A 26,801-nucleotide genomic window follows, 5' to 3' on the forward strand; every position below is an offset into this window, starting at 1 on the left:
TGAAATATGAAGTTTTATAGTGATGATTTGTGAAATATGGGATATGGTGAACTATTTGGTCATTGGTATGGCCAATCAGAAATGCGCTGCACCAAGTGATCTGCGGCCTAGGAGTTTCTTATTGGGTGAACCAAGGGTACAACCCCGACTCACATTGATAGAAAGTCTAGAGTTGCTATTCTGCTAAATCAAAGGGTCTCATCATGTCATCTCGATGCAACTTTTCGTTTGAAGTTAGGAATGAGTAAGTTTGGTTACATTTGCTCGCAGATAGATGACCCTTGCCTGACATTTTTTGTGGTAGCCAACTTAGAGAATTCAAGTGGTAATCGCGGAAAGGAAGGCATGGATATGTGTGACAGTTTAGGATATATATTTGTATCATTTCGATTACTGATATTGAACATGTCTTGAAAGGAATTCGTAATGAACGAGGGCATTGTGCTCGTTGAACCTCTGTAGCGCCCTGTCGTTTGATTGGTCCGGTGCGGCTACTTCACTGCTGCCGGACCTATCAAGCCCGCCTTGAACAATGGTCGGCTGTGGCAGACATAAAGTCTATTACAGGAATAGGCAACCCCAATGAAGTTCGATGCAGCCACACAAGGGTAATTTGGCCCTGCTCATTCATGTGTGAAGACATATTTCCTTTGCATCTCCATCTCGATGCTTGGGTATCCGGCTTCGTCTTCAGAATCGACTTCAACGACTCCATTGTCTAGACCTTTCCCCCAATTCCTCTTGCAGATACATCCGGGAGTTTTCAAGTGCAAGACCCCTTTCTGAGCGCAAGTATCTATCCTGATAGGGAAACAAATTATTAGCACCGAACCTGAAACAGCTTTCCTCTGATCAGTGATATATCTTGAAGCTTACCAATACGCCCATTTCTGCTCTAACTCAATCATTGTTCTCTCCTCGCCAGTGACGACCCTTTGATCTGCAATCTGTTTCAGGAAGTTGTATAGCTTGGTAGTAAGGTCACCACAGGTTCGCCTGGCGCTCTCTCCATGCGTGACCAATTCGTTTTCAGTTCGAATCATTCGCTCTACCCTCTGCATCAGGCTGTTATAGATATCCTCCGACCCTGGTTCCTGCTGCAGGATCACCGCCACTCTTTGAGCATGTTGGGTATCGCCTTGCGTTGCATGAGTGCACGGTAGTTCTGGTGTCCGCAGGGGAGGTTTCCACACTCCGTGAAAGGGTCCAGGTCGTGGAGCATCACGAAGGACAATATCACCGTCGAATAGCTCTTCCTCATCCGACTGTGAATCTTCGAAGTTAGACCGTTGATCCTCAAAGTCAGACCGTTGAACTGGATCAATAAAGCTTAGTTCAGACGCCTCGGTCATGAAGGAGTCGTTGCCATCATCCACATTGGGGTCCGGGTCTTCTTCTGTTGTCGCATCATTCTCCTTAATGGGGGTTAGTTTTGGGTTCACTAACGGCCCCCTAAAGGACACCTGAGTTGGAGTAAGATTTCCCGGCTGTGACGTTGCTGAGGCTGTCATTTTGGATGACGCGTTAGGCGTGGAGGCAATAGAGGGCGTGAAGGAAGGCCATTGTCCAGGGAGGGAATACCGCTTCTTGTCACGGCGACTGCTGGTTATTGTTGCTTCGGATTGTGCGTTGTTTTGGGAATTGTTGGCATGGTTCGCGTTGGTGGATGATTGTGAGGAAGGAACAGGAGATTGGGAGACGAAGGACGAATTTTGTGCGAGCCATCGGGAATGCGATCGCTTTGAGACGCCCATGTTGTTGTTGATAGGGCGAGTGGTTGCTCTTTTTGAAGTGGGCGGGCACTGTTGACCACGGTACCTATATATCAAGTAGAACTGTTTACGCCAGAATCACGTGTTGGCAGCGTGCAGGCTGAAGCGCTCGGGCTTTCCAGTCCATGCAATGTAGCCTGTTAAGGTAATAGCAAAAACATACAGCAACGACATTCACCCATTCCCTAAGCGAACGTTGTGATCACCAATCGCGTTGCTTTGATTAGCAAGATAACACTCTTGACTTTATAGCATCTGAGACTACATTGATTGTCTCGACCCATGGGGGTATCCGGAATCTTCCAGCATATATATACAATGACTCCGTTGATTCGTTCTTCGCTCTAATATAACAATCATCTCCGCGATTTGTCTTTACTCAGTGGTCCCAAGGGTGTTTCCATCCGAGAAGCGCCGGGCCGTCCTGCTTCGCGCGGTACATCAACTGCAGCGATTAGAATATGTGAGAACCCAGTAGATCAATTCGAACGTACGAAGAACCACATGGATGCGGGCAATGCAGTCGCGAAAAAGCGGTAGAGAGGTCGAACGGGGTGGATGTGGATAGGGTGAGGACCGCTCAATTTGGGGCGTGGGGGACCCATGGTGTGAATTCTTTTTGAGCTTCTTGACGAAGAAGTTAGTTATGACAATTGCTGGATTACTTTGAAAGCGTACCTGTGTTGTGATGGGCACAATCGCTCGATGAATGATACTGCGTACGACTGACGTTCAATGGTGATGAGGTTCGATCGGAAGGGCCTCCACTAGCGTGCCAAGACCCGCTTCCCATCGTGCTGTTAGCTCAAGCATCGCCTTCTCCCTTGATTAACCCCAGCCATGATGTTACAATACAACAATAAGAACGCCTGAATAGCCTGCCCACCCACTTCCGATGGCACCACGCGCATCCGTAACACACCTTCCACTGACATATATATACACTGTTCCCAGCGACGTAACCATCCACTGCAATAACCATTCAGCAAGGCCGTGGCGCGCAACGCCCTAATCCTCCGACTCTTCGTACCGGCTTCACCTTTAAACCCTGACAATCATCGCGCCCGTCATGGCCAACACCACCGCCGCAGCGACGCCGCCCAAGGGCATCACTCGGCGGTTTCACGGCTGCTCGAAGATCGGAGAATACGAGATGATTCAAAAACTCGGCGAGGGAACATTTGGTGAAGTGCACAAGGCGCGAGATCGACGAAGCGGCAAGATGTATGCTTTGAAGAAGATCTTGATGCACAACGAAAAGGATGGATTCCCTATCACCGCGCTTCGGGAGATCAAGTTGCTCAAGATTATATCACACGATAATGTATTGAAGCTTGAAGAGATGGCTGTCGAACGACCGAAAGCAGAAGGCAGGAAACGAGCCATCCTCTACATGGTCACTCCCTACATGTCGCACGACCTCTCCGGCCTATTGGATAATCCAGACGTCCAATTCACTGTTGCGCAAATCAAGTGCTACATGTTACAACTGTTCAAAGGTCTGCGCTACCTACACGACAACCACATCCTCCATCGCGACATGAAGGCAGCCAACCTTCTTATCTCCAACCGTGGTCGATTGCAGATCGCAGATTTCGGTCTTGCAAGGCACTACGACGAACCTGTCCCACAGCGTGGAAGGGGGAATGGTGAGGCTCGACGCGACTACACTTCTCTTGTCGTGACTCGATGGTATAGGCCACCGGAGCTTCTTCTTTCCCTCCGACGGTACACTCCCGCCATCGATCTGTGGGGCGCTGGCTGCGTCTTCGGCGAGATGTTCAAGCGCAAACCCATCCTCACAGGCCACAGTGATATCAACCAAGCGCAGATAATATTCGAACTGGTTGGGTCTCCGAACAACGAAAGCATGCCTGGTTGGGACTCACTTCCCGGCGCTCAGTCTGTTAAAGATTGGCCTCGACAGACTGGCAGTATTACGAACAAATTCAACATGCTTGGCCGAACCGGCTTGGACCTTTTCCAGAAACTGCTAATGCTTGACTGGAAGAAGCGTATCAACGCCATAGACGCCATCGAACACCCTTACTTCAAAGAAGATCCCAAACCTATGCGCGAGGAGGATATTCCAAGGTTCAACGATTCGCACGAGCTAGACAGGCGCAACGCACGGAAGGATCATTTGCCTGCAGCTCCTGCTGGAGGCACCGTAGGTGGTGGCCCGAATGGCGAATGGACAGGACCCGGTGGACCCCCAAATACTGGAGGGCCTTGGATGAATGGTGATCGTCAACGGTATGGTGCGAGAGACCAGGGACCGCCAGGCGTCCCCGCCGGCGGTCGAGGTGGGTTCGACCGTCGACCACCCGGCTATGAAAACGGTGGACCTCCGCAAGGCCGTCATCAGCCAGATTGGGGGAATGGTGGGCGTGAGAGAGGTCCCGGATACGGCGGTGGTCGACATGGTAATGGACCACCCCCCGGTGACCGCCGCCATATTCTTCCCCACCAGGCTCGTCATGGCCCAGGCGGTGGTGATCGAGATACCTATATACCAAGTTATGAAGGTGGCGCTCGACCCCGGGAGGATAGACGATCACGAGGCCCTGACGAGCGCCCGGGAGATGGTCGCCGCGGATCTCGCGACTCTGGAAATTCACGGGATGGCTTCATCAACGACCGGCCTGATCACAATAGGGGATACGGAGGACGAGACCGAGCTGGCGACTCCAGGAATTTCGGAAGGGAAAGACGAGATGGTAGAACGCGCTCGAGAAGTCCGGACCGCCGCGACAGGAACCGGGACCGTGATCGAGACATATACCGTCGGTGATTCCTGCGTTGGAGGCGGCTGTGGGTGGAAGTATTATATTTTCAAGTTGCATGAATTCCGGTTTTGGCGCAAATGGAATGATACCGGATGGTCAAAGCTGGCCTACCATACATGCATGGCGTTTGGGAAATGGATTTTATATTGCCTGGTATCGGCTTTTGAATTTGTATAGAAGGCGTCTCGGGTGGACAACAGAAGCATTTACAAGGCGCTTCAGTGGCTATTATGCCGGCCGGCTCCTTTGGAGTCATGAACCTGCCAGGTCTGTATTCTGATATCAGAGACTTGGCAGCAGTTTGCTTGCTTTGACGAGCGCTTCTTAACCATCCGTGATGAGTTACAATAATACATCATTTTATTTTATAATCCATATACTCTTTCGGCACAACATATAGGGACGTATGTAAGCGAAGGAGCACTGAATGTCGCAATGTGGGCTGATGTGTCAAAGGGTGGGCAGAGCTCGCAGAGGTGCATAACCCGCGCTGGAGGTGCAGCTTCGGCACATGCATGTGAATGAAGGACATCATCTTGACAGAATGATTGTAGTCAGCGTAACTACCTAGGTAGATAACTAGTGAAGCTGGAAGTGGAGAGAACACACTACCGGACGGATTGGTGCATGCCTCCGTGTCCTCCAGAGTGTCAACAATTGGCGATCTGGAGAGACATATATATGGGGCGAAGATGTTACCGGGCGAAGGAGATCTCAGTTATAAGTAAGCGGTGGCGATGTTGACCATCAAGACAGAAATCAGACATATAATCAGCGCCAACCTCGAGTATCTACATGATTACCACTACGAGTAGTAATAATACATGTTAGTTCAGTAAACAAATCGCTAGAGTGGAGTAGTAAGTGTGTAGTTGGAACAAGGCCTCCGATTGAATACCGAACGACTAACCGAGAACGCGAACAAACCCCAGTCAACTTTTCCTTTTTCCTCGAAATCTTGGCACTTCAGCCACCGATCACGGCAGTCCCTGGCCCTCGCTGGGATGATTTCTCCCCCACTACCATTCGGCCCTGTTCGACTCATCACTTTTCATAGTCTTGAAGGATATTAATCGCTCACACGTCCCTGTAATTACTCATTGTAAATCCCCCTCCTCTCAATTGATCTCTTCGAAAGTCATTCAGACATTTCGATATCCTTTTATATACTCGTAACAAAGCCATAACCCAATCGTCGCCGATCTTGGTCGCATATACACTACCCAATCTTTCCACCATGTCTCCAGTCAACGGTCACACATACGACTCCACGAGGATAGCGCAGCACACCCAGGAAAAAAACTTACCGGGTGGCTGGAAGGTCCTTAAGTTTGGTGGAACAAGTGTTGGAAAGTTCAGTGAGGCTATAGCGGCCATTGTTCAGTAGGTCGCACATCCGAGGATCCAGATATCCGCCCATCCGTAAATCCAGGTACTGACCGGCATAGAAATGGCCTCAAGACCAATCGTGCCGCTATAGTCTGCTCTGCGCGCAGCAACAACACCAAGATTGAGGGAACTACCAACAGACTCCTCCGTTGCGCGCGATCCGCCGAGACCCCTGGCTCTCAGTCTTATTACGAGATCGTCGAAACCATCCGCGAAGACCACATCAACGCCGGAAAGCAAGTCCTCACTTCGGCCGATATCCTCGCGACCTACGCCGATAGTGTCAATGCCGAATTGGACAATCTCGTCAAGATCCTCGAGTCTGCTCAGCATTTGGAAGAGGTCACGAGCCGCGTTGAGGATAAGATTATCAGCAAGGGCGAAAAGTTGAGCTGCTTGTACATGACCGCACTGCTGCAAGACCGCGGAGTGCCTGCCCAATACGTGGATCTGGCAGATGTTATCAAGAACGCGCCTGAGAAGGGTCTGGATGAGCAATTCTATAAGAATTTGGCCGTCGCACTGAGCAAGGAGGTGGAGGCTTGTGGCGACAAAGTCCCGGTCATCACTGGCTTCTTTGGAACACTTCCTTCCGGAATCGTTCAGACTATCGGGCGCGGATATACCGACCTTTGCGCAGCTTTGGTTGCTGTTGGTATCCACGCTGAGGAGCTTGTAAGTCGAAAGTCGGTTTCTTTAACATGCGCGAGCTGACAAAACTCTAGCAAATCTGGAAGGAAGTCGATGGCATCTTCACCGCCGATCCTCGAAAGGTCCCCACCGCCGCATTGCTACCAACGGTAACCCCGGCAGAGGCTGCCGAATTGACCTTCTACGGCTCTGAGGTCATTCACCCCTTCACGATGGAGCAGGTTATTCGAGCGCGTATTCCAATCCGCATCAAGAACGTCATGAACCCGCGTAATGCCGGCACGGTCATCTTCCCCGACCTCAAAGACGAAATCGATCCCCGTGCACCCTTGAAGGACTCCAAGCTCTTCCGTACGCGCTCGTCTAGCACCATTTCTACGCTTCAAGGCCCTAAGCGACCCACTGCCGTTACTATCAAGCACAACATTGTTGTCTTGAACGTACACAGCAACAAGCGCACTCGTGCCCACGGATTCTTGATGAGCATTTTCAGTATCTTGGATGAGTGGCACCTATCCGTGGATCTTATCTCTTCCTCCGAGGTCCACGTGTCTATGGCCTTGCATTCCGAGTCTGCATTGTTGAGCGGTGGAGGCGAAGATGAATACCGCATTCAGGACAAGTACCTTCACGGTGCTATCACGGCGTTGGGTGCACTCGGCACGATCGATCTTGCTCCCGACATGGCCATTATCAGCTTGGTCGGCAAGCAATTGAAAAACATGGTGGGCATCTCGGGCCGCTTCTTCGGCGTCCTCGGCGACAACAATATCAACATCGAAATGATCTCGCAAGGTATGTGGCATCGTGCACTTCCAACTTAGCTCCAACCACTGACCATGAACAGGCGCTAGTGAGATCAATATATCTTGCGTGATTGAGGAACGCGAAGCAGACCGTGCCCTCAACGTTGTTCATACAGGTCTGTTTACATTTTTGGAATAAGCGACGCATTTGCATCATTGGAGTTTTAGACCTGCTAGACCTCATTTCTATGAATGAAAGGGTGGTGGTGCTCATCCATCGCCATCACCACCGTATCAACGTTTTCACTGTGCCTCTCCAGCTCAATCATTTTGCTCCATCTACTGTGTACTGTGTTCACCATTGACTATATCTCAAGCGATCACTCAATTCTATGGCTTTCCAATTGACAATAGCAGAAGCCGTTCCGCGCTATTCAGGATGGTATTGTCGCATTGGCCACTATTGTGGGCAGACATGGCTCACTCACTTACTACAGCATTTTCACCTTCGCAACCTTCGCGTACAGCACCAGACGGGGCTCTTTTCACTTCACCCTCTCCCGCCTTTTCTCCCGCCTCCTGTCTCGCTTTTTCTCTCACCCTCTCTCTCTCACCTTCTCTCTCGCCGGACTAAATGTTTCCCCACCTGGTCTCGCCTCGCTCTTTTTTACAAGCCTCCTCCCGAGAAGGCCTCAACCCACATCGCCCTCCACTGGCGATAACCATTTCGATCAACCAAGTTGCACTACTCGCTCGCCTTTCAAGTCCCTTGATCGGAGCCTTCGAGTCCATCTGAGGCTCGACTCGCAGCATGAGCAAGATCACACCCAGCCAAGAGTCGCAAGACTCGATCTTCTCGCAGCGAGTTGCAACTTCAGAGACGGCTCACCCAAAGCCACCGCCGTTGCCGAAGCGACCGCCGTTGCCGAAGCGAGTTTTCCTTGCTCCTTCGGCATCAAGAGTCGTCACGTTGCCCGAAGATCGTGGCAAAGGTAAATCACGAGCCTCAACGAACCTTTGTTCCCATCATATTCACCATCTCGCAGAAGCGAACGAAGTCGCGACCCTCGTGGAGCACTTCCTCGCCGACTTGCACGATGAAAATGCAGACATTTTCAGTCTGAAGCAAGGAATCAACTTCGCCCGACGGGGATCCGGCGGCCGGAAATTGAAGTTGTAAGTCACCACCATCGTACACTGAAGCAGTGAAGCCCAGCTAATCGAAAAGCAGCAACGAAGAACTTCAATACCACCCAGACGGCCCTGGCCAGGCCGTCGGTGGCACTTCACGATGGCCACGCGCGAGTTCGCCGGTACGGCTTCACAATGTGAAGCCGAAGCCTTCCAAACCGGGCCGCTACAGCAAACGGCCATCACCACCGAAGGCTGTGGCACCGAAGGACACTTCTCCTGCGAAGACCTTGGCCAAAAAGCCCAGCATGGGAAGGGACTTGCTGCGAAAGGCGTCCGCCTGGGCTTTGCCCTCGCGGAAAGCTCCCACGCAGCAAAGTGGCAGCCCTACCCCAATCCCTTCGCCAAAGCCAAAGCCTCCTCCGGTGCCACAGCCTCCGGCTTGGTGCTATCACCCACCGACCAGGAAGGCAGTTGAGGAAGCTGCCAAACGGCAGCAGCAGAACAAACTTTCAGAGGTAAGACCTGCGGTCACTCGCCATGACTCTGCCATCCAACCCCCGCCTAAGAAGAAGACACCTTCGTCTTCAGTGAAGCAGGATGCCTCAATTGCCAAATTGAACAAACATCCTGTTGCAAACTTACCAGCAGCTTCTCAACCGCAACGCCCGAAAACTCGTACCCAGAGGCCGAAGATACCCCATACTAGCTCTGCTCCTGCGATGCCTACAGGCGCAGTGAAGTCAAGCACTGGAAGATCGACTCCCCGCCCATCCCGACCACAAATCCGGGGAGCATCTACCACAAGCGTACTTCCAATAGCTTCAAGCCTCGGACAAGGTTCCCGGTCCTTCACTTACTCAAGCTATCCACCTCCGTTGGCCAGTCGTCCTACTATCGCCGACTTGATCGCCCAAGACCTACAAAGCGGGCTTGGAGATGTGCCTCCGCTTCCCCCGATTCCACCCCAGTTCCTTCGAAAGCCAGAGAGCCAGGAAACGCTTAAGGCAGGCGGCCAGGAAACACCCAAGCCGAGTAAGCCAAGTAATTTTGCGGATGGAATGGTCTGCCCAGCCATGAGTCTGTACAAGCCATCTGACCAAGTGAAAGAGCCGGCACCCAAGCCAGGTAAGTTTGCGAATATAATGGCCTGCCAGCTATGAGTTTGTTCAAGTCTTCTAACAAAATGAAAGAGCCGGTGCCAAATCCATACGGAGGCAATGCCTTTGCACCGGGAGGGTATTGGGCATCGCAGACAAGCGTCGATATTGGTCTTAATGCTACAAAACAGGAAACCAAGGCTCCTACCAAAAAGGTACTGAAGAAGAAAAAGAGCATGGCTAAAGTACCTGTCGCCAAGTCTGTGAAGACCACTTCAGCACACAGCAGTATGACGGCCAAGTCTGTGGAGAACACTTCAGCTCACAGCAGCATGACGGCCACAACCAGGACTCGTTCGACCTCCAAACCCGTAAGCATGGCCAGTACCAACAAAGGCACGGCTAGCACACCAAACACGAGCTTTGACACTACGAGGGACACCACCGCCAGCTTTTATAGCGTGGAGTCTGACAAGCCAAATGCCAGTCTTGTCACTGCCGAGCTGTGGGCCTCGATTGGTCGCATGCCTGGCCAGTATCAAGATATCGAGCACCCTTTCCCCCAATTTACAGCTGTCCTTCTTCGCATGCCGGAGGTTCGTCAGGCCTATCTGAGCGTTCGTGATGCACTTGTTGCACACTACCTCAGTTACAGGGCGAAGACACCCTCCTCGGTGCCCTCTCTCGGAAGGGATGGTAGCGGTAGCAGTGTATCACTTTCAGCCTTCCTCAGCGATTCCAGGAGGCCAAGTACAGCTAGGACAGGATCAACTTCGAACCCATTCCGCATCTTCCCCGTTCTCTCGAGGACTAGCTCCGCGGTCCAGGACATGTCGTTCACAAGCAATGATTCCACTACATCTCTCGCATCGATCAATACCGTTGCAAACGTCCCCTCTGCCCGCCAGAGCCAGCAGTCAAAATCGAAGAAAGGCAAGGCGACTCCAGTCTTGCCGCCCCCACCCCGCACCTACGAGAAGGCACACAAAGTTGCATTGCAAGTCCTAGAGGGATTGAACAAGACTCTATCCACAGATCTGAACTCCCACGTCGCGCTCCGACCCGCCAAGCTGCGCGCCACCATCGATAAGATGGACGCGGAGGAAGCCCGCCATCGCCGCAAGTATAATATTAGAAAGAGGTCCGATCTTCGTAAAATAAAGACCTGGCTCTTCTCCATCGACAAGATGATCGCAAGGGACAAGTGGCGCATCGCAAACGACAAGCGGATCCTCGATAAGGACAAGCGGTGGCTTGCACAGTACAAGCAGCTCCTCGCATGCCCTCCACGTGGAAATGTCATGAATGTCCTCGAAATACAGCGTAAGAATCTGAAGAAAGTGTTTGCTAGACGTGATGCCGAGGGCTTCGATGTCCCCGTTTCTGCGCTCAACGTCCTTTGGGCCAACCGCTTCGTTCGCTGGGCCGAGCAAGCTGCGGACGAAGAAGCAGCCCGTTTCGCCAAATTGAACATCCCCACCGACGCCGTCGATCCAGCCTTGCAAGAAGGACACCCCGCCGACAGGCCGCAAGCCGCTGAAGATAGTGGAAGCGACAGCGACGAGTTCTTCGACCAGGCAATCAAGCAGTACGGAGTACAAAAGGACGTCCGCGCATCCACCTACATGAACTTCCCCGAATTCGAATACAAGTCCGACGACGAGAGGACAGAGCTCGACTTCCTCATGTTTTCAGCCCCCGAGCCGTCTTCCTCTACGGAAGCCTTGACCCCAGCTCAGAGACGACGCAAGAACAGGCTCACGACTATTGTCGGAACCGGCTCCGATCCATCTGGCTTCAACATCATCAAGCCGGTCACGCAGGTTGGCGAAGAGTTCAAAGAACAAGGCAATAACGACGCCGAGGAGCGAAAGGAAAACTCTTTGGCAAATGATTGGTTGGAGCAAGCGAAGATTTTGGAGGAGAAGGAGGAGCAGAGGAGGAAGGATGAGAGGCAGGCGTTGGATCAGATGTATCGCGAGAGGTTTGGTCATGGCATGCGACTGGACTGATTGAGTTATCCACCCACCGTTGGTATCGTTTTGCCGACTTGATGGAGTTTTGATCGGAGTTTTATGGATGCCCCATGGGCATATTGGAGGATTTGAATTCCCGCATTAGGGAAACTAGGTGTTTGGTTTCTTTGAACTCACGATACCCAACATTGAATGGACAGCATGTCTTTCATTCAAATTCAATAAGGAACGCAAAGTTCCCACTACGTATGTCGAATAGAAAAATCACTGAAAATGTGCATTGATGTGTCGTTGGCAAGTGATGTGGTTTTCTTTGAAGCCGGGCAAACCTTCAAATCAACATGCGTATAGGGTGATGATGTCCTCGAATCTGAACAGACTTGAGTGGTGAATGTTGAAGAGTAAAGATGACGTCACCCAAGCACGAAGGCACCTGACTTCGCGCTGGCGATTAATTAAAACGTCTTTCCCGTCTCTTTCACGTCAGACGGGCGTGGCAGGTCCCTTTGATCGTTGTAACGGCCTGGGCATTTATTAGGCGGCACTTCAGTCACGAGTACTTGTAGATTAACAAACTCCTTGTCTGTCTCGGAAATCAAAACCTAACCTCAAAACTAGGTAATACCTTACTTTTATAGTTACTTACGCCAACCCGAAGTAAAGCGATCGTTGCCATTCGTACCGTCGGGGTTGGTTCAATCCACTAGCTCAGGGCCCCGACCCACCCGCTCACCCACTTCCACCTTCCACATGCTTATACAATCTTGTCCGACGACACAAGGCTTCCTTTTGCACAACATTTCCCCCCGCTCTCCTTCTCAATAACAACCAAAACTGCCATCTTCTTGAGTGTTTTCCACTCCTGCGACCTCATGGAAGGACCTTTCACCTTCTTGCCCGTGAACACCAACTCGAATCTGAAGGCGCGCGTCCAGCAAAAAGTCGGAACCCACGAATGGAAAGATAAGATGATCCCAAATCGCCCCACTACTGCCGAGGAACATGCAGACGGCAAAGGTACAGTACCAAGACATAGTTCAACATGCACCTCCGAACCTGCGCTCACATTATCAAAACAGACGACGATGAGTGGTATGATACTGTATCCGCATCCTCCGAAGAGGCGCACCATCACCACACACCACTCAAGAAGACCAAGAGGCTGAACAAAGCCGACGTGAACCAAAGCCTCGTCTCTGTCAAGTCCATATCTCCAGAGGAAGAACAGGAATTGTTACCCTACAGTAAGTCGGCATATCTGTCCTCCCATCCTTCCTGGTCCCTTGATGTGCTGACTCATGCGCTACAGTGCCCGCGCTATTCGGTACCGATCTTCCACCATGCGGCCTAGAGCCTCAGGTTGCATATGAGATCGTAGTTGCGCGACTGCGCGAGAGGTGGTTGAATGCGAAAGGCCGCCGCGGCGTCATCGACATCTGCCAGGAACTCCGGGAATTGCTGCGAGACCAGGAGCACCTGTGGCCGCCTTTCATGCTCAAAGGTGTCATGAAGAAGCGCAAGCCGTGGCGTCGCGAGCCTGTGTTCAAGTATGAGCTCTACTGGGCTGATTACTTCGTTCGCGAGGCAAATGAGCAGGCCCCGGCGTTGATGACTGAATCCGAACTCATGGATCGAAGGATGCAGTCTGCAGTTCCCTTTGAGTTGAAGTTCAATGTTGATCGATCTGACCTGTTGAAGTTGTGGGAAGACTGGAACAACAAGAAGAGGGCCAAAACGCCTGCCTTGCCTGGTATCGATGAAGAGACGGTAGTAGAGGGGCAGCACGCGGCTGACGAGACGATCGAGCGGGTGAAGAGCGGGAACAGCGAGGGCTCTGACTCTGCACCTAAGTCTGTAGACTCATCGCAGGCGACTATAGTCCACCATCCTGGTCCTCAGGGTGCACCGCCGCCCGAAGATGCATATCTGTGGTCGCAAGGCGGCCACGACTGAGCGGCGCCGACATGGCAACCTAAACACTCTGGTTAAGTACATACAAACCATTGGAACTGAGACGAAGTGCTTGGTTGCATTGCAGCTACAAACCGTGTCTATATATCTTCGGTCGCACCTTGGGACATCACAGCGCTTCGGCTCCGGCGCTTGGGTGCTTATATGCAGCCTCGACCTGTCAGGCTTTGATGATGCATGGATACTGGAAATTACGATACCCTTATATGAAAAATGCATGATGACGCGTTGTGTTTTGATGCCCTGTTCGTGCGTACGTTAAATATGTGACATATCACTTCTTTGAAAGTCTGTGTAACATCTGCGTCTTGGTCCGATCTTCGTCACTTCTTCGTCTCCACTTCGCCTTTCCTCTCACCTTTAATTGCCATGACGACAGTGACAAACGGTTCTTCTCCCAGGCAGCACCTAAAATTCAACCTACCTCGAGATTTTGGCCTAATTGCCGTCCCACACAAACATACCTTCGAACAACAAAGAGAACCACTTACTAGGATGTGCGGTGTACTCGGATAGCACATTCTCCTCTAGCGTTACTTCCCTGGGCAGCCCTAGGTCTAAGTCTCATGTATAAAGATTTCCAGGGTGGGATGTGATGGGGTCAGTCAGACAGCATATCGTCTCCAGCGTTACCTCGCTTGGAAGCCCTGCGGTGTGGCTGTTTTCGTGCTCTTTTCTTGTGTTTTTTTGGGGAAGGCCGGTGGGAAACATGAGGTTTTTTGTGTAGATGTTATGGTTTAAAGTGATTTTCATCGTCAATGTAGTTGAACTCGACGTCTTGCGAAGCATTCTCTACGTCTTGACCTGCACTTTTTATTTGCGTACTTTTTGTACCTTTTGCTCAGTCGTTCTCTATGTACGTCACGGTCTGAACTGACTCTTATCCTCACTCCAGTCTGGCTCGACGTCTCACCATTTTATACATGTGATCTCTCTCACCTTTACCACCTTTACTTGACCCGCCACCTACTTTCTCTCTCCTCCCTATAACATTACCTTTACCCTAAACTTCCTAACTCATCTTTTAAGCTACTCTCTTCTCCCTCTCTCTTACTCTCTCTTACTCTCTCACTACTACACACCGCCAGCGCCACGCCATCTCACTCCCATCTCTTCCCAGACCAGCTCTCTACACTACCAACACCTCACCACCACCTCGTCTCTCGCCCCAACTCACTCCATCTAAATACCACTCTACCACCCAAAAGTCTTCAAGATGGTCACTTGGGGCCCTGCTCAGGATGCAATCGTACGTCTTTCTCACTCTCACCTCCCCACCGACTCACTCACTCCAAGAGCTAACCACCACCCAGATCCTCCTTGGTATAATGGAATTCATGGACATCAAGGCGTCCACCGCTCTCCTCGAACACCTCGCCGAGAAGATCGGCGACAGTAAGTCTAAACAACTCCACCATCGCCCTCACATTCAAAGACTCGATCGGACTGACAAGGCACACAGAGTGCACCCCCAAGGCTGTGAGCCACAGGCTCAGTAAGTCACCCACCCACCTTACTGACTCCCGTTGATCCTGGCACTCTTCACCCAAAATGCGCACTAACATCCCCTCCACCCACAGACAAACTCAAAGCCGAAGCCAAAAACGCTTCCGCCGGCACCGGAGCATCCAGCGCCCCAGGCACCCCCTCCTCCAGCAAGCCCTCCAAAGTCGCCAAAACACCCAAATCCACCGCCCGCACCACCCCCGGAAAAGGTCGCAACGGCACTGCCACTCCGCGCTCAACCAAGAAAGTCAAACTCACCTCAGACGAAGACGCCGATCCAATCGACGAGCTCCAACAGAGTCCCAGCGGCCTTGCCGCGAACAGGAAGCGCAGCCGCGCCGGGGCTGCTGCATCGCAGGACACAGTCGCCGACAACGACGCCGACGACGACGACGACGAGGTTTTTGTGAATAAGAAGATCAAGGTTGAGGGCGGCTTCGACGGGCTGGATTCGCTTCCGGACAGCGAGGACGAGGGCGTTGTTTAGCGTTTGGGCTTTGACGTGGTCTTTCGCTCCTGCTTCTGCGCCAGCTGTCGATGATGGTGATGATGGGGTTTTGGAAGGAGATGCGTGGGTTATGCGTGTGGGAGCGTCCCGAGGCCTCTGCGACGAAAAAGGGAACATGGGTGGGGTTGGGATAACGGCGTTTCGGTTTCTCTCGTGATGTGGCCTTCCCTTTGAGTCAGTCACCTTACTTGATCTCTTCTTTTGAATGGATGGGAAGTTGGAGGTTACACTTCACATCCTGACCTGGGACGATTGGTGAGGTTGGCGACGACTTCATAGGTATTCTGAGATCAGATAAGGGAAGGGAAGGGCAATTCATTGGGTTTTCATCTTCATATCGATCATGAATGAGGTGTGAGATTGGATCGGATCGTGATGTGTGATGTGTGGTCTCCGTGCTTGAAAGTTGGCAGAAGGATGTAGGGGCGAGGAGGAGAGAGAATGATGGGGGTGTCTGGGAGGGTGTGTGCATGGACGGGGGGAGTGGTGGGTGAAGGGTGAGTGTGCAGATGCTGAGACAAGAGGTTAGTGTATATGGGGTCTTAGATGTAGACCTTGGGAGGTCTACCTCTATGACCGGAGTGAGTGGGAAGGTAAGGATGTGAGTGTAGACGATGCCATAGTTTTGCTGCATGATGTAAAGATCGGTTTTTAGATTACAGGCAGACATACATGAAGAAGAAAGAACATCCTCTACATAAATTTGGGGATGACCCAGAGAGAGAGGAAAAGAAAAGAAACGCCGAACATTTGTATCAAGAAATCAACATAGATCCACAACGTCGCTTGCGCCACTCGCGCCAGGCTTTGGTATGAACATGAGAAAGGAAAAAAAGGAAAAGCGTGGCGACGATATCGTGCTGCTCCGTTGCATGCATTTGGAACAGGAGGATGGATGAAGATCCGATGAGATAGTATTCTCGGTAAGCACCACCAGAAGCATGCTAAGGAGGCCCCTGGACAAAAGCGACGTTTGTGTTTCTTCTAGGTTGAGAAGAATGCATGTTAAAAAATGCGTCGATTCCCAAGGTCCAAAGCGCTGCGTTCAAGAAGGATTAGAAATTTGACTCCGTTGGGTCAGCTACACACTCGTGTGCTACAGGTCGCGACTTTGTAAGAAGAGAATGGAAGCGAAATGCTCATAGCTTCTTCCATTCTATATAGACTATCTGAAACTGTTTGACTGTTTGACAGATTGATTGTTTTACTCTGATTGATTGCTGGACTGAGATTGAGACACACGATAGAAAGGCTGAGACACTAAACGAATGTTCAGGGTGTACAACTAAAATGGTCCAGTGAAAGTATCCTCTTGAGTGGGGAGTGAAGGCTCATGTTCTATGCGCCAACCGTTTTTTTCTCACGAAGAAACTCGTCCTCCAGAAGCTCTTCTGCCGTTGGACGTTGTTTCGGATCTACCACCAGCATCCTACGCATGAACTTCCCAAGCTGCTCTGTGTACTTCTTTGGATCAGCGTCATCTCTTTCCCAAATTTTGGAAGACCTCGCGTGACATACATTTGCAAAGTCATCATATTCGTCATCTTCATCATCACTGAGAAGGTCTTTCAACTCTTGCTCTAGGGGAACCATTTCTCTTACGTCGAAATCTATTTACGATTAATTACTTTAGAGTGAATTAAAGACGTACAGGATTACTTACCAACAGGGGTAGGGGCGGTTGTCCATATTTCGTTCACTATACCCTCGATAGAAGCACCCAATAGCCAATCGGCACATGATGATCCTAAAAATGCATGAATCTGTGGTATAATCTCACGGTTATTTTGCCTGGAATAGAAGAGGTCATCCCCAGTCGCAACCCACCATATCTAGTGGTACGATACGTTAAAGTAGAACCTTAGTTTCCAAGGAATGTAGACATACTATGCAGGCAACCTCCCAGATATCCATAGCATTCGTGAGAGGTTTCTTAAAGATCATCTCAGGCGGGTGCAGACAAGGGGTGACTTTGGTCCAGGTAGGATAATCGTCGTCGAAGAATGCTAGATGACATACGCCGTGAGCATGCAACTCTTCATTTCCTGGCCAACATCAATAAGACTTACAAGACGAAAAGTCAATGATCTTGATGGATAAAGGTTCTCTCAAATACTCGGCAATTAAAGAGGTTCCAACTAGGGACTCTGGAACTCCATCTTCTAAAGGTAAACCGTCGCGTCTAGTAACCTTGACAATCCATGGCTCACGAGAAGACCAGGCTTCTGTTGAACCAACCATTATGTTCGAGTTGTTCAGATCTGAGACGCTTTTAGCCTAGAAAGTGTACCAATTTTTTCAAAGTTTTACTAACCAGCATGGACGACATGACATTTGTGTAAGAAGTCTACTGCAAGGAGAAGTTGCCGACAAAACGCCGAACACGTATATTCCCCAACGGCACGACCTCCACGAACTATATTATCAGTATAATAGAATAAGGTTTGTTTTAGTGGTTTTGTGACTATGACCAAGTGGCGTCCGTTTACACCATCGTGATAGAAATAGTCAAGAAATTCAACCACATGTTCACGCCCTGGATGGACCAGAGTGCTGTCTCGAAGCCGCTGCAGAATGGCGAGTTCCTTATTGTTCTGAGATAAGTTTGCCGCAAATATCTTCAAAGCCACTAACTCGTTACTTCTGCCGAAGTTTAGTTACTCAATTAGTGAAGAGGTGGTGGTTTGAAACTCATCATACGGAAGATCTCTTGCGCCCCATATAGTAGCTTGTGATCCGAACCCAAGCTTCTGTTCAATTCTATATCGCCCTTCCTTGTACACGTCACCGAGATAGACAGGATGGAACAAGCCCGGCCCATATTTGTCCACAGCTTCCGCATTGACATGGCATTGGTAACGATCACGCCAGGTCAACGGGCGTCCAGTTGTTTCATCGGGCCCAGTGTTCTCAGGCACAGCGTCCCCAGGCGCAGTGCTCTCAGGCGCAGTGTTCTCAGGCCCAGCATTCTCAGGCCCAGCATTCTCAGGCCCAGTGTCACCAGGCTCAGTGTTCTCAGGCCCATTGTCCCCAGGCCCAGCATTCTCAGACTCAGAGACATTGTTATTCTCCTGGGGATTCATGTTGGCGGCGCGTAGAAGTGCAATAACAAAACAGCAGCTCGTCCCTTCCTCTCGGCAGGCAGTATCGTGAACAAGAGATGGAATTCCGGCTCAGGAGCTTCATTCCACCTCTTAATCCTTTCAGGCATAACTATACATCCGCTAGCAGCACTACCCTACCGTCACGTCACGCTGGTTCAAGCAAGAAGCCTCGAAACGCCGTCTTCTCCACCCACCCAACCACCACCCACTAGAACCCCAATTCTCATTGTCCATGCTTCCTAGTGCGCCAGGCGCCAGAAGAAGTGCATGTACCAGACTCTAGGAGGACCGAAGATTCGGCAGTAGTGTGACACTGCCCACCTACTGTCCCTGCAAACTTAAGAAACTTATGCTTCTAAGTAATGCAAGGTTGTAGTATTAGGATATAACACCTTATAGAATAGTGTCTGATTATTTCTTATGCGTAAAGGTGTAATTTGGGTTAACTGTTGCACATGATACTGTACTCAGTGTACTGGTGGGTGGGCATCGCCTAGTGCTGAACTCTTCAGTCCTCCGAGAGCCAGACAGAGTCGAGCGGCGTCGCGAGGGGTGTCAATGGAAAGTTTTAGGTGTGCAGTAGGAGGCAAAGATGTCAATTCTAAGCTATTCAACAAAGAAGCATAACCCCTGCGCTCTCTTTACGTTCCGACTTCTCAAAAAAAATGTGCAGGTAACTAAGGAATCAAGTCGACAAGCCGCTTTCCCAGGGAGTTACAAAAAAAAAACAGACAGACTTGGCCGCGCCACAAAAGTTGAAGTCTCATCAGCAAAACAACGCCACCTTTCTTGACCATCGTATTTTCCCATGCAACCGATATTCAGATTAAACAAAGGGGATAAAAAAAGTGTTAATGTGTCTATAATACATGTTGGAGGCTTTTACACTAAACCTTTCGTAGCTAATGCTGTTGCCCCTCATTTTCTTGTCGGCCAAAGGAGTCAGGAAGAGGTGACTTGCTAAGTATCGTCAAAAGAGGATGCAGACAAATATCAATAGCGTATACAAAAAATGACGAGTAATGAGCAGGTACTGCGGATGCGATTCCAATGGACAGGGATAAATAAAAGGGTATAAACAGTCGAATGTCGTCACGCTCATCGTCGCCATGGTTCCTGGTGCCGCGGAACAGCGTTCGTCCAATCCATGGGCCCGCTTGGCGGTGGACCTTGCCTTTGGTCGGGACCTGGTGGTGGAGGACCTGGTGGCATTCGAGAATGCCCGTCCCTCCTCATTATGTCTTCTCGATATCGTGCGTCACGCATCTCGCGATCGCGCATCTCACGTTCACGATTGAAGAGCTCATTGTCCCGCATCCTTGCCTGATGTGCCTGTTCCTCTCGCATCATTCGTTCTCGATCTTGTGGAGCATACGGGTCGTGATAACGGTGTTGTTGATCCTCTGGTGGACGCTGTCCGAATGCAGGGGGGTTATTGTCAGGATGCATGTTATGTGGAGGATGCTGGAGTGATCCATGTCGGACATGATCACCAGCCCGAGACAATGGTGTATGGGATCGTTGAGTAGGGTAGCCGCGTTCCTGTGGAGGCGTGGGCTGGTATCTTGTATCCTGTGCAGTTTGCGGCAAGCCAGTTCGAGAATGCAATGTGTCGCGTTGTTCCCTTAGTATGACACCCACGCGTTGTGCGAGCTCCTTCCCAACATCGCGTTCGTGATTGCTGGATCCGAAGTCTTGGTGCATCTCGCGCGGATCACGAGAGTCACGTGCATCCCGTTGTCGATAGAGGTCCATATTCGGGCCGCGCAAGTGAGCGGGCACATGGTGCTCATTGGGAGTTTGGGGGTTAGAGTAAGGGAGGTTGACGTTATGTCCATGGTGCTGTTCGTTCAGGTTCTGCACATCCCTGGGTGGGGCGCCTTCAGCTGTGTGAAGTGGGCTTGGTCGCATGCCTGCAGGTACAGAAGATGGAGGTCCACTGCCTCGAGGATCCACTTGCGCATAGGGGTTAGGCTGAAGGATCTGGGAAGCATTCTGCGTCGATTGGGCGTGTTGTACAGGCGTGCTGTTGAGACCATGGCGGGACGGGGGCGGGGGAGGGCCGCTTAAGCTCGGCGTTCGAGAATGCATATGTGGCGAGTGACTATAACCGGAAACTGGCGGTGGAGGAGACGGGTTGTGTCGTGGGCCGTTATGCGAGCTGAATATAGACCGATGAGATGTCAGATAAGCTGGTTGCATGTGGGGTGAATTGACATTTGCAGGCGGTTGAGGCTGGCCTTGACCCGAAAACATAGCTGGTCGCTGGGACCATTCTCCACGAGGAAGAGAACGGTTTGCAGCTTGTTCGCTTGTTAGATCAACAATCTGTCGCCCTGGCCCGGGAGTCTGTGACGGTGCCGGGGGCTGGGAAGCATATGGTTGACGTGGGTATTGCATGGGATTCGGCTCGTTGTATAGCTCACGCCGCAATGGTTGTGCTTGAGTAACTGAAGCCGGAGGTGGTGGTGGTGGCGCAATGGGATTCTGTTGTTGGGGAGTAGGTGTGTGGGAGGGACCGTCGACAGGCCTCCTAGGTCTCGGCTCTTCAGGCTCAGGATCGTTCAAGACGGAGAAGAGATTTGACTTCCTAGGTGGCGCCGGTTTCGCAGCGACAGGCGGAGCAGGGGCCTGAGCAGGGGCCAAGGTTGGGTTTGGTGGTAATGGGCGTGGTTGAGTTGGCTGGATTTGCTGGGCTTGCGTTGGATGAGGGTATAGTTGAGGTTGTGCCTGTGGAAGGAGCGGTGGTGGAACCTGGGGCGGCTGAGTTGGCATGGGGTAATGGCGGATCTCTTCTTTGACGGGCGGTGTTCTTGCACTGGCACGAGACACAATTGCGTGAGGCACTGCGGATGCTGCGGACGTAGCAGGTTGGGTGGGTATCTCAGGTGGCGGTTGTGTTCTCGATTGCGCGGGTGTAGGGTGCACTGGGGGCTGAACATGTAGCGGACGGGCTTCAGGAGATCCAGCATGCCCGCTGCGTATTGACGGAGCATTCGGTGGAAATCGCGAATACGGAGGCTCTTGCGGCAAGCGTTGAGTGTGGTCTGGCTGGAACCGGGCCTGGTTGTCACGGTCTTGAACCGGCTCAAGTCTAGGTTGCATTTCGCGTTCCTGGTGCATTGGTCCACGTAACTTCGGAGCCTTTGGTTGTTCTACAGGGCGGGCCTGTGGTTGTATTGGTTGTTGAGCAGTGCGTGGCTGAATCAATGTCGATGCTTGTTGTGCGGCGCGGTTATCGACTCGAGACGGGGGATCATCTGCAAAGTATCCCGCTTGCGGACCGTGAGATAGAGGCTTATGTTGAGAGAGAGAATGCTGATGCTTTGGGGCTTGAGCGCGAGGAGCCTGGCTAGGAGGCGAGTGTTGTTGTACACGCGAAGGCAATGCGTTAAGCGTACTCTCAGGCATCGAAGCAATCGCGGCGGGTTGAGTTGCGGGCTTAGGTTGTGCGGGGGCTTGCGCGATTGCTGGAAAAGCCCTCGATACGAGCGTCTGAGTGTGAGGAGGGGACATCTTAGGGGCAGGAGGAGACTTGGGTGCCTCAACCACACTGGTAGGATCCGGTATAGGTGCCAACACTCTGGGAGTAGGAATTACAGATTCGTATCGTCGCTTCACAGCTGGGGTTGGGGTTGGAGGTGGGCCCAAGTCTTCGCCACGTTCGCGCTTGTTATCAGCGGCAGCAGCTGCTGGTGCAAGCTCAGGATTGTTACCGCTCTCAACCAAACGCAAGTACTGGTTTTTGACCATTGTCTGCGTCTTTGTGCCCATGTGGTTTGCAATTGCTGACCAGTCGGTTCCGAAATGGGCAACATAGCGTTGGAAATCGTTCTGTTCTGTCACAGACCAGTAGCTTGATGGACCAGGCCGAGAGACAGTTGTAGACCTCGCGCGGTCAATAGGTCCAGGTGTACCAGAAATTGGCTGCTGGACAGGAGCTTCGATTGGAATGCTAACTTGATCAATGACCAAGTTGGGTGGAGGGATTCCCATATCGTCTAGGGGGCGTTTGTTCAGTTCCTCTTCCATCTTTAGACCCAACGGCCGCTCCTTGCGTTCGGGTTTCGCTGGAGAGGCGGTTGGTAGCGTGGCCGCGGTAGCTGCAGGAGCTGGAGGGGGCTGTGGGTTCTTCGGCTTCCGTCCAGCCTTGCCCTTTTCTCCTCTACCACGACGGCTGACCTTTTCTTGCCCTCCCTCACTATCAGCTTGACGGCGTGAACGTCCATTGCCTGAACCGGATGCTGGATCGTAATCGGCCTCCATACCGAAGGTCGGTGCAGCCGAACGGCGGGGACGCCCGCTATCAGTAAGTTGTAGTGGCGCTGATCCGTCTTCTCCAGTTGCGTCTGAGCGCTCAGCATTAGCATTTGCTGCTCGGCCGCGTGCAGCGGCTCCACCACGTTTTCGTGGACCGCCTCGTCCCCTTCTAATTTTGCCTTTGTATTCTCTACCCCATTTCGTTGCATAGTAATGATTAATCGTATCTTTGTAGGTTCGACTTGTACCAGCTTCTTTGTGCAGAATCTCAGCAAGCCGGCCCCATTTCTTAGCATATTGGTCTCGGTAGTGCTGGACCATGATCTTGTGTTCCTCTTCGGTGAAGTCGTCCTCTGGGGGTTCATAATGGTAAACAAAGACACCCTGGCCAGGCTCTCGTTGGAAATTAGTATCGATAAAGCGACGTCGTTGAGCTTCGTATGCAGTGAGTACGGTTGGGATGGGGGCCTCGCGCTCTGGGTCAGCTAAAGATTTTCCTACTTCCTTGTCCTTCTTCCCCATCCTCTCCTCTTCTGCCGTTTTCAAGGATTCTTTAATAGCCTGTTCGAAATCGAACTCAGATGCAAACCTGCTTGAAGCGCCCCGCCGTGAGGTTGTTGGTGGTGGTGCATCCAATAGTGCAACCGTCGGGGCGATCTGAACATCAGGCGTGCCGAGTTTGTGCCCTGGTTCGGCGGAAAGTTGCCTTTCCGGGTCTTCAATTTCCCTCTCGTCATCTAGCTCTTGGATATAATGCCTCCAGTCTCTGTAGGCAATAGCATACTGTCGCAAGACACCTTCGGGGGTGAGTTCAGGAACTATCTCTTTCTGCAAGTTGTTTCGCATTGCTGCCAAAACAGGCTCCGGAACGCTCGGACGTTCTTGATCAGGATCAGAGAGAGGCGTGGGTGGTCCTGAGCCAAGGTAAGGCAGAGAAGAAAGATCAGGTGTTGGTTCTCGCTCAGTAGATGGCTCGCGACGTAGGCGAAGAGCACGTGTGGCTGGTGCCAGTGGCTTTTCATCTTTGTCTTCCATCACAACATCTTCGGACTCTTCAGCTTTAGGCGTGAGTAGTTCGTTAACAACGGGCTCCGGAGGTGGCTGGACAGGAGGTGGTGAGACGGCTTCCTCTTCGACTGGTTTGGAATTCTGGCGAGGAAGATGATCCAGTGTTAAACTCGATAGTAATACAATCTCTTGGAGGGGCGATGTAGCACGTAAATGCGATGCGCTTAAATCGATGCGTCGAGATACAAGAAGAGCCTTCTCGCGATTATACTTCGCTTCTGATTCTGCAAAATCCTCTTCGTCCAAGTCGAAATCATCGTCTGAGTCTTCTAGAACCTTAGGTGCGGTAGATCCAGCGGATAGAGGCGGTCTCTCGGTCCGTGGAGACACGTCTGCCATGGAGACATCGGACTGCCGTCTAGCTTCAATAGATGTCGGCTTTGTCGGTGTCGTTTGGTTGGTCTGTGTGGGGGGTACACTTTCCTTAACCTCCTCCGCTTCGGCTGGCAACTTGACAGGTGACGGTACTGTTTTGGGTTGATCAGGGCGATTGAACTCTGAAGCTGTGGCATTACCCTCGAGTTTAGGTGCCTTGGGGGCTGCACCGAAAGTTCGGTCACGATCGTCATTGGGAAACTCGCGCTTGCTCGGAACTGTAGGTCCTCTGGTGAGTTTAGGGTTCAACCATTGCATGCTTTTCGCGGGCACACCTAAGGGCATCCGTGGTCCCGAGAACGGAGGTTGATTAGGACCTGCATACAACGGCGCGCGAGCTGCCATGGGATTTGCTCTATCAGCCTTTGGGCCTGTTGGTATATTAATAGGTGTACTCTTCGGCGAGGTGTTGAATAAGCCCGCTCTTGGCCCAGACGGTATAGTGCTTGCCGGGGCATCAGGAGCAGTGTAAGGTAGCTGCTGTGGTCTTGGGAAGAGCGGTGAAGTATTCGACCGCATAGCACCTTGAGGACCAGTAGGGGTGGGTCGATTCCTTCCTCCTGGTCCTAACGGAGGGGAATTTGCATGATTAGAAGGGGGCCCTGGAGGTTTACTGTCAGTATTCTCGGTTGCAGGCGCAGGCGCAGCAGGAGGAGCGACAGAGGGCTGGCGAGGGACGGTTGTATCGGTACGAGGTGGTTCGGGGGCTGCGGATTTGGTCTCAGAAGTTTGAGTATCAGAGTTTGAGCGCTCTGGGACGCGATCGGCTTTAGGGCCGGTTGGAGGAACTGTCGACAGGCCAGAAGGAATGGTAGGCTTTGGAGCCGGAGGAGCAGTCGGAGCCGGTGTGACAGGAGCCGGTGCAGATGCAGATGTAGATGCAGGCACAGATGCAGATGTTGTTGCATTTGCTGTTACTGTGGGTGCTGCTGGTGCCGTTGTTGTTACGGGGGGCTTTGGCGCTGTGGTGTTCGATTTGGAATCGAGCATTGGATTTCTCCAAACATTGGAGAACCCGAACGCTGGCACCGCCGCCGGGGGTGAAGAAGCCCGGGGCGCATATCTCTCTCTTGAGGCTTCGACGCGACTTGCCAAAAGCTCATTACGATCTGATTCGCGGCGAGCATCCTTAGCGCTCGAGGGTTCGGTTGCAACGGATGAGCGCCTGGAAAAAGAATCTGCTGGAGGACCGAGTCTGTCGCCTGGAGCCGGATGATGTGCTGAATGAGGGGTCGAAGGGCCAGTGGGAGTGCTTGGAACATTGCGTGGATCGATGGTTGTACTTCCTCGGTGTGAATCCGCCGCTCGAGTGGGTGGTTTGACAGTGCTCGCAGAACCTATATACGAATCGTAACGCCGGGGTTCGTCGTCCCGACGCTCAAATCGACGGTCATCTCGGTCGCGCCTGTCAAAGTCTCGGTCATCTCGAGCATCGCGAGGGTCGCGAGCATCCCGGACGTCACGTATGTCGCGCACGTCGCGGGTGTCTCGATCTCGGCGGAGGCCGTCACGGGACCGACTTCTAGGCCGATACGTCCTTTCTGGAAGACGATCACGTGGGTCTCGAGGATCGTGGTGCCTGTCGCGGTCATCGGGATGATACGGTCTTGTGCGCCCACGGAAATCTCCACCAAAGTCGCGGCCGCCTCGTCCCCTACCGATACCACTACCACGGTATGACGACGCGCTACCAAGTGGAGGGTCTGAATACGTCGAGCCAGCTGAAGGAGGGCCATCTCGAGAATTGCGTCGAGCTCGACCGATGTCTAAATCTCTGGGCGGGAAATCTCTCGAATCGCGAATTGGTGAACGTCGTAGAGGAGGAGGGGAAGGTCGGCGGTCTCGGAAGTCTCGGTCGCGGTCTCGTTCTCTATCTCGATCTCGGTCACGGTCCCGATCAGCTCTCCAGTGGTCGCGAGTGTTGTGATCGCGAGAGCCATGAGTGGTTGTAGATAGAGGCGGTGCATCTCTCAGAGAAGGGGTACCGTCACCCCGCCCTGGAAATGCACGCGGTCGACCGTCACGAGGCCCAGAGGGTACACCAGACGGGGGTCCCGGGTTGGGCCCTCGAGGCGCGTCAACGAGTGATTTTGGCCCACGAGGAACGTCTCGTGGAGGGAATGCCGCAGGATCAGTGTTAGACCTGTTGATAGGCTCATTTTGGCGTGGAGGGTAACTACTACCATATGTCGAGGGTCGCCGGTCTCGATATGGCGATCTATCGCGAGGGTATCTGTTGTTGTCCGGATATCTGGACGACGACATGTTGAGATTCTTGGACGTTGCGCTGACCTTTGAATTTCCACATGAGACCCGGATGGCAGATGTTTCCGATATTACTTATATTCGTGAGTGACGTGGGGTGGTGGGCACCGTGGGCAACGTTATTGTTGTGCCTGCAGCGCACTCAGAGGACTGTGAAGATCCGAGGTGTTTTGGGTATTGTGTAGCGCAA

General features: G+C 52.0%; 9 protein-coding genes across 9 annotated transcripts; 4 read left to right on the forward strand and 5 right to left on the reverse strand.

Moving 5' to 3' along the window:
• Positions 1 to 623: 623 nt before the first annotated feature.
• Positions 624 to 1,754, reverse strand: BU24DRAFT_464968 (uncharacterized protein; the record flags this gene model as incomplete). The annotated part of the gene is made up of 2 exons (XM_033532238.1): positions 624 to 801; positions 877 to 1,754. The coding sequence occupies 2 exons, from the start codon at positions 1,752 to 1,754 to the stop codon at positions 624 to 626; spliced, it is 1,056 nt and encodes a 351-aa protein (XP_033380931.1).
• Positions 1,755 to 2,151: 397 nt separating this feature from the next.
• BU24DRAFT_351600 (uncharacterized protein) lies at positions 2,152 to 2,377 on the reverse strand (the record flags this gene model as incomplete). Its single annotated transcript, XM_033523700.1, has 2 exons — positions 2,152 to 2,217; positions 2,267 to 2,377. 2 exons carry the CDS (start codon positions 2,375 to 2,377, stop codon positions 2,152 to 2,154), a joined length of 177 nt encoding a protein of 58 aa, XP_033380932.1.
• Positions 2,378 to 2,713: 336 nt separating this feature from the next.
• BU24DRAFT_425231 (Pkinase-domain-containing protein) lies at positions 2,714 to 4,936 on the forward strand. Its single transcript, XM_033528692.1, has one exon. It carries the CDS (start codon positions 2,842 to 2,844, stop codon positions 4,564 to 4,566), a length of 1,725 nt encoding a protein of 574 aa, XP_033380933.1. The 5' UTR covers positions 2,714 to 2,841; the 3' UTR covers positions 4,567 to 4,936.
• Positions 4,937 to 5,298: 362 nt separating this feature from the next.
• On the forward strand, positions 5,299 to 7,563 carry BU24DRAFT_255290 (bifunctional aspartokinase/homoserine dehydrogenase). Its single transcript, XM_033522442.1, has 5 exons — positions 5,299 to 5,421; positions 5,494 to 5,944; positions 6,010 to 6,625; positions 6,676 to 7,396; positions 7,449 to 7,563. The coding sequence occupies exons 2-5, from the start codon at positions 5,799 to 5,801 to the stop codon at positions 7,544 to 7,546; spliced, it is 1,581 nt and encodes a 526-aa protein (XP_033380934.1). The 5' UTR covers positions 5,299 to 5,421; positions 5,494 to 5,798; the 3' UTR covers positions 7,547 to 7,563.
• Positions 7,564 to 12,426: 4,863 nt separating this feature from the next.
• Positions 12,427 to 13,507, forward strand: BU24DRAFT_411944 (uncharacterized protein; the record flags this gene model as incomplete). The annotated part of the gene is made up of 3 exons (XM_033526074.1): positions 12,427 to 12,571; positions 12,634 to 12,798; positions 12,864 to 13,507. The coding sequence occupies 3 exons, from the start codon at positions 12,427 to 12,429 to the stop codon at positions 13,505 to 13,507; spliced, it is 954 nt and encodes a 317-aa protein (XP_033380935.1).
• Positions 13,508 to 14,741: 1,234 nt separating this feature from the next.
• Positions 14,742 to 15,518, forward strand: BU24DRAFT_411945 (uncharacterized protein; the record flags this gene model as incomplete). The annotated part of the gene is made up of 4 exons (XM_033526075.1): positions 14,742 to 14,774; positions 14,839 to 14,920; positions 14,988 to 15,020; positions 15,106 to 15,518. The coding sequence occupies 4 exons, from the start codon at positions 14,742 to 14,744 to the stop codon at positions 15,516 to 15,518; spliced, it is 561 nt and encodes a 186-aa protein (XP_033380936.1).
• A 1,229-nt stretch (positions 15,519 to 16,747) lies between these two features.
• BU24DRAFT_255360 (uncharacterized protein) lies at positions 16,748 to 17,605 on the reverse strand. Its single transcript, XM_033522443.1, has 4 exons — positions 17,427 to 17,605; positions 17,203 to 17,371; positions 17,058 to 17,149; positions 16,748 to 17,000 (listed from the first exon to the last, which is right to left on the reverse strand). The coding sequence occupies exons 1-4, from the start codon at positions 17,481 to 17,483 to the stop codon at positions 16,878 to 16,880; spliced, it is 441 nt and encodes a 146-aa protein (XP_033380937.1). The 5' UTR covers positions 17,484 to 17,605; the 3' UTR covers positions 16,748 to 16,877.
• Positions 17,606 to 17,875: 270 nt separating this feature from the next.
• Positions 17,876 to 18,382, reverse strand: BU24DRAFT_321137 (kinase-like protein; the record flags this gene model as incomplete). Its single annotated transcript, XM_033522929.1, has 2 exons — positions 17,876 to 18,182; positions 18,240 to 18,382. Coding segments are annotated over 2 exons (450 nt in total), but the record flags the coding sequence as incomplete, so codon positions are not given.
• A 1,359-nt stretch (positions 18,383 to 19,741) lies between these two features.
• On the reverse strand, positions 19,742 to 26,611 carry BU24DRAFT_411947 (uncharacterized protein; the record flags this gene model as incomplete). Its single annotated transcript, XM_033526076.1, has 1 exon — positions 19,742 to 26,611. One exon carries the CDS (start codon positions 26,609 to 26,611, stop codon positions 19,742 to 19,744), a length of 6,870 nt encoding a protein of 2,289 aa, XP_033380939.1.
• Positions 26,612 to 26,801: the final 190 nt, after the last annotated feature.

This window comes from Aaosphaeria arxii, assembly GCF_010015735.1.
Source record: "Aaosphaeria arxii CBS 175.79 unplaced genomic scaffold BU24scaffold_7, whole genome shotgun sequence".
In the NCBI taxonomy this organism is placed as follows: domain Eukaryota; kingdom Fungi; phylum Ascomycota; class Dothideomycetes; order Pleosporales; genus Aaosphaeria; species Aaosphaeria arxii.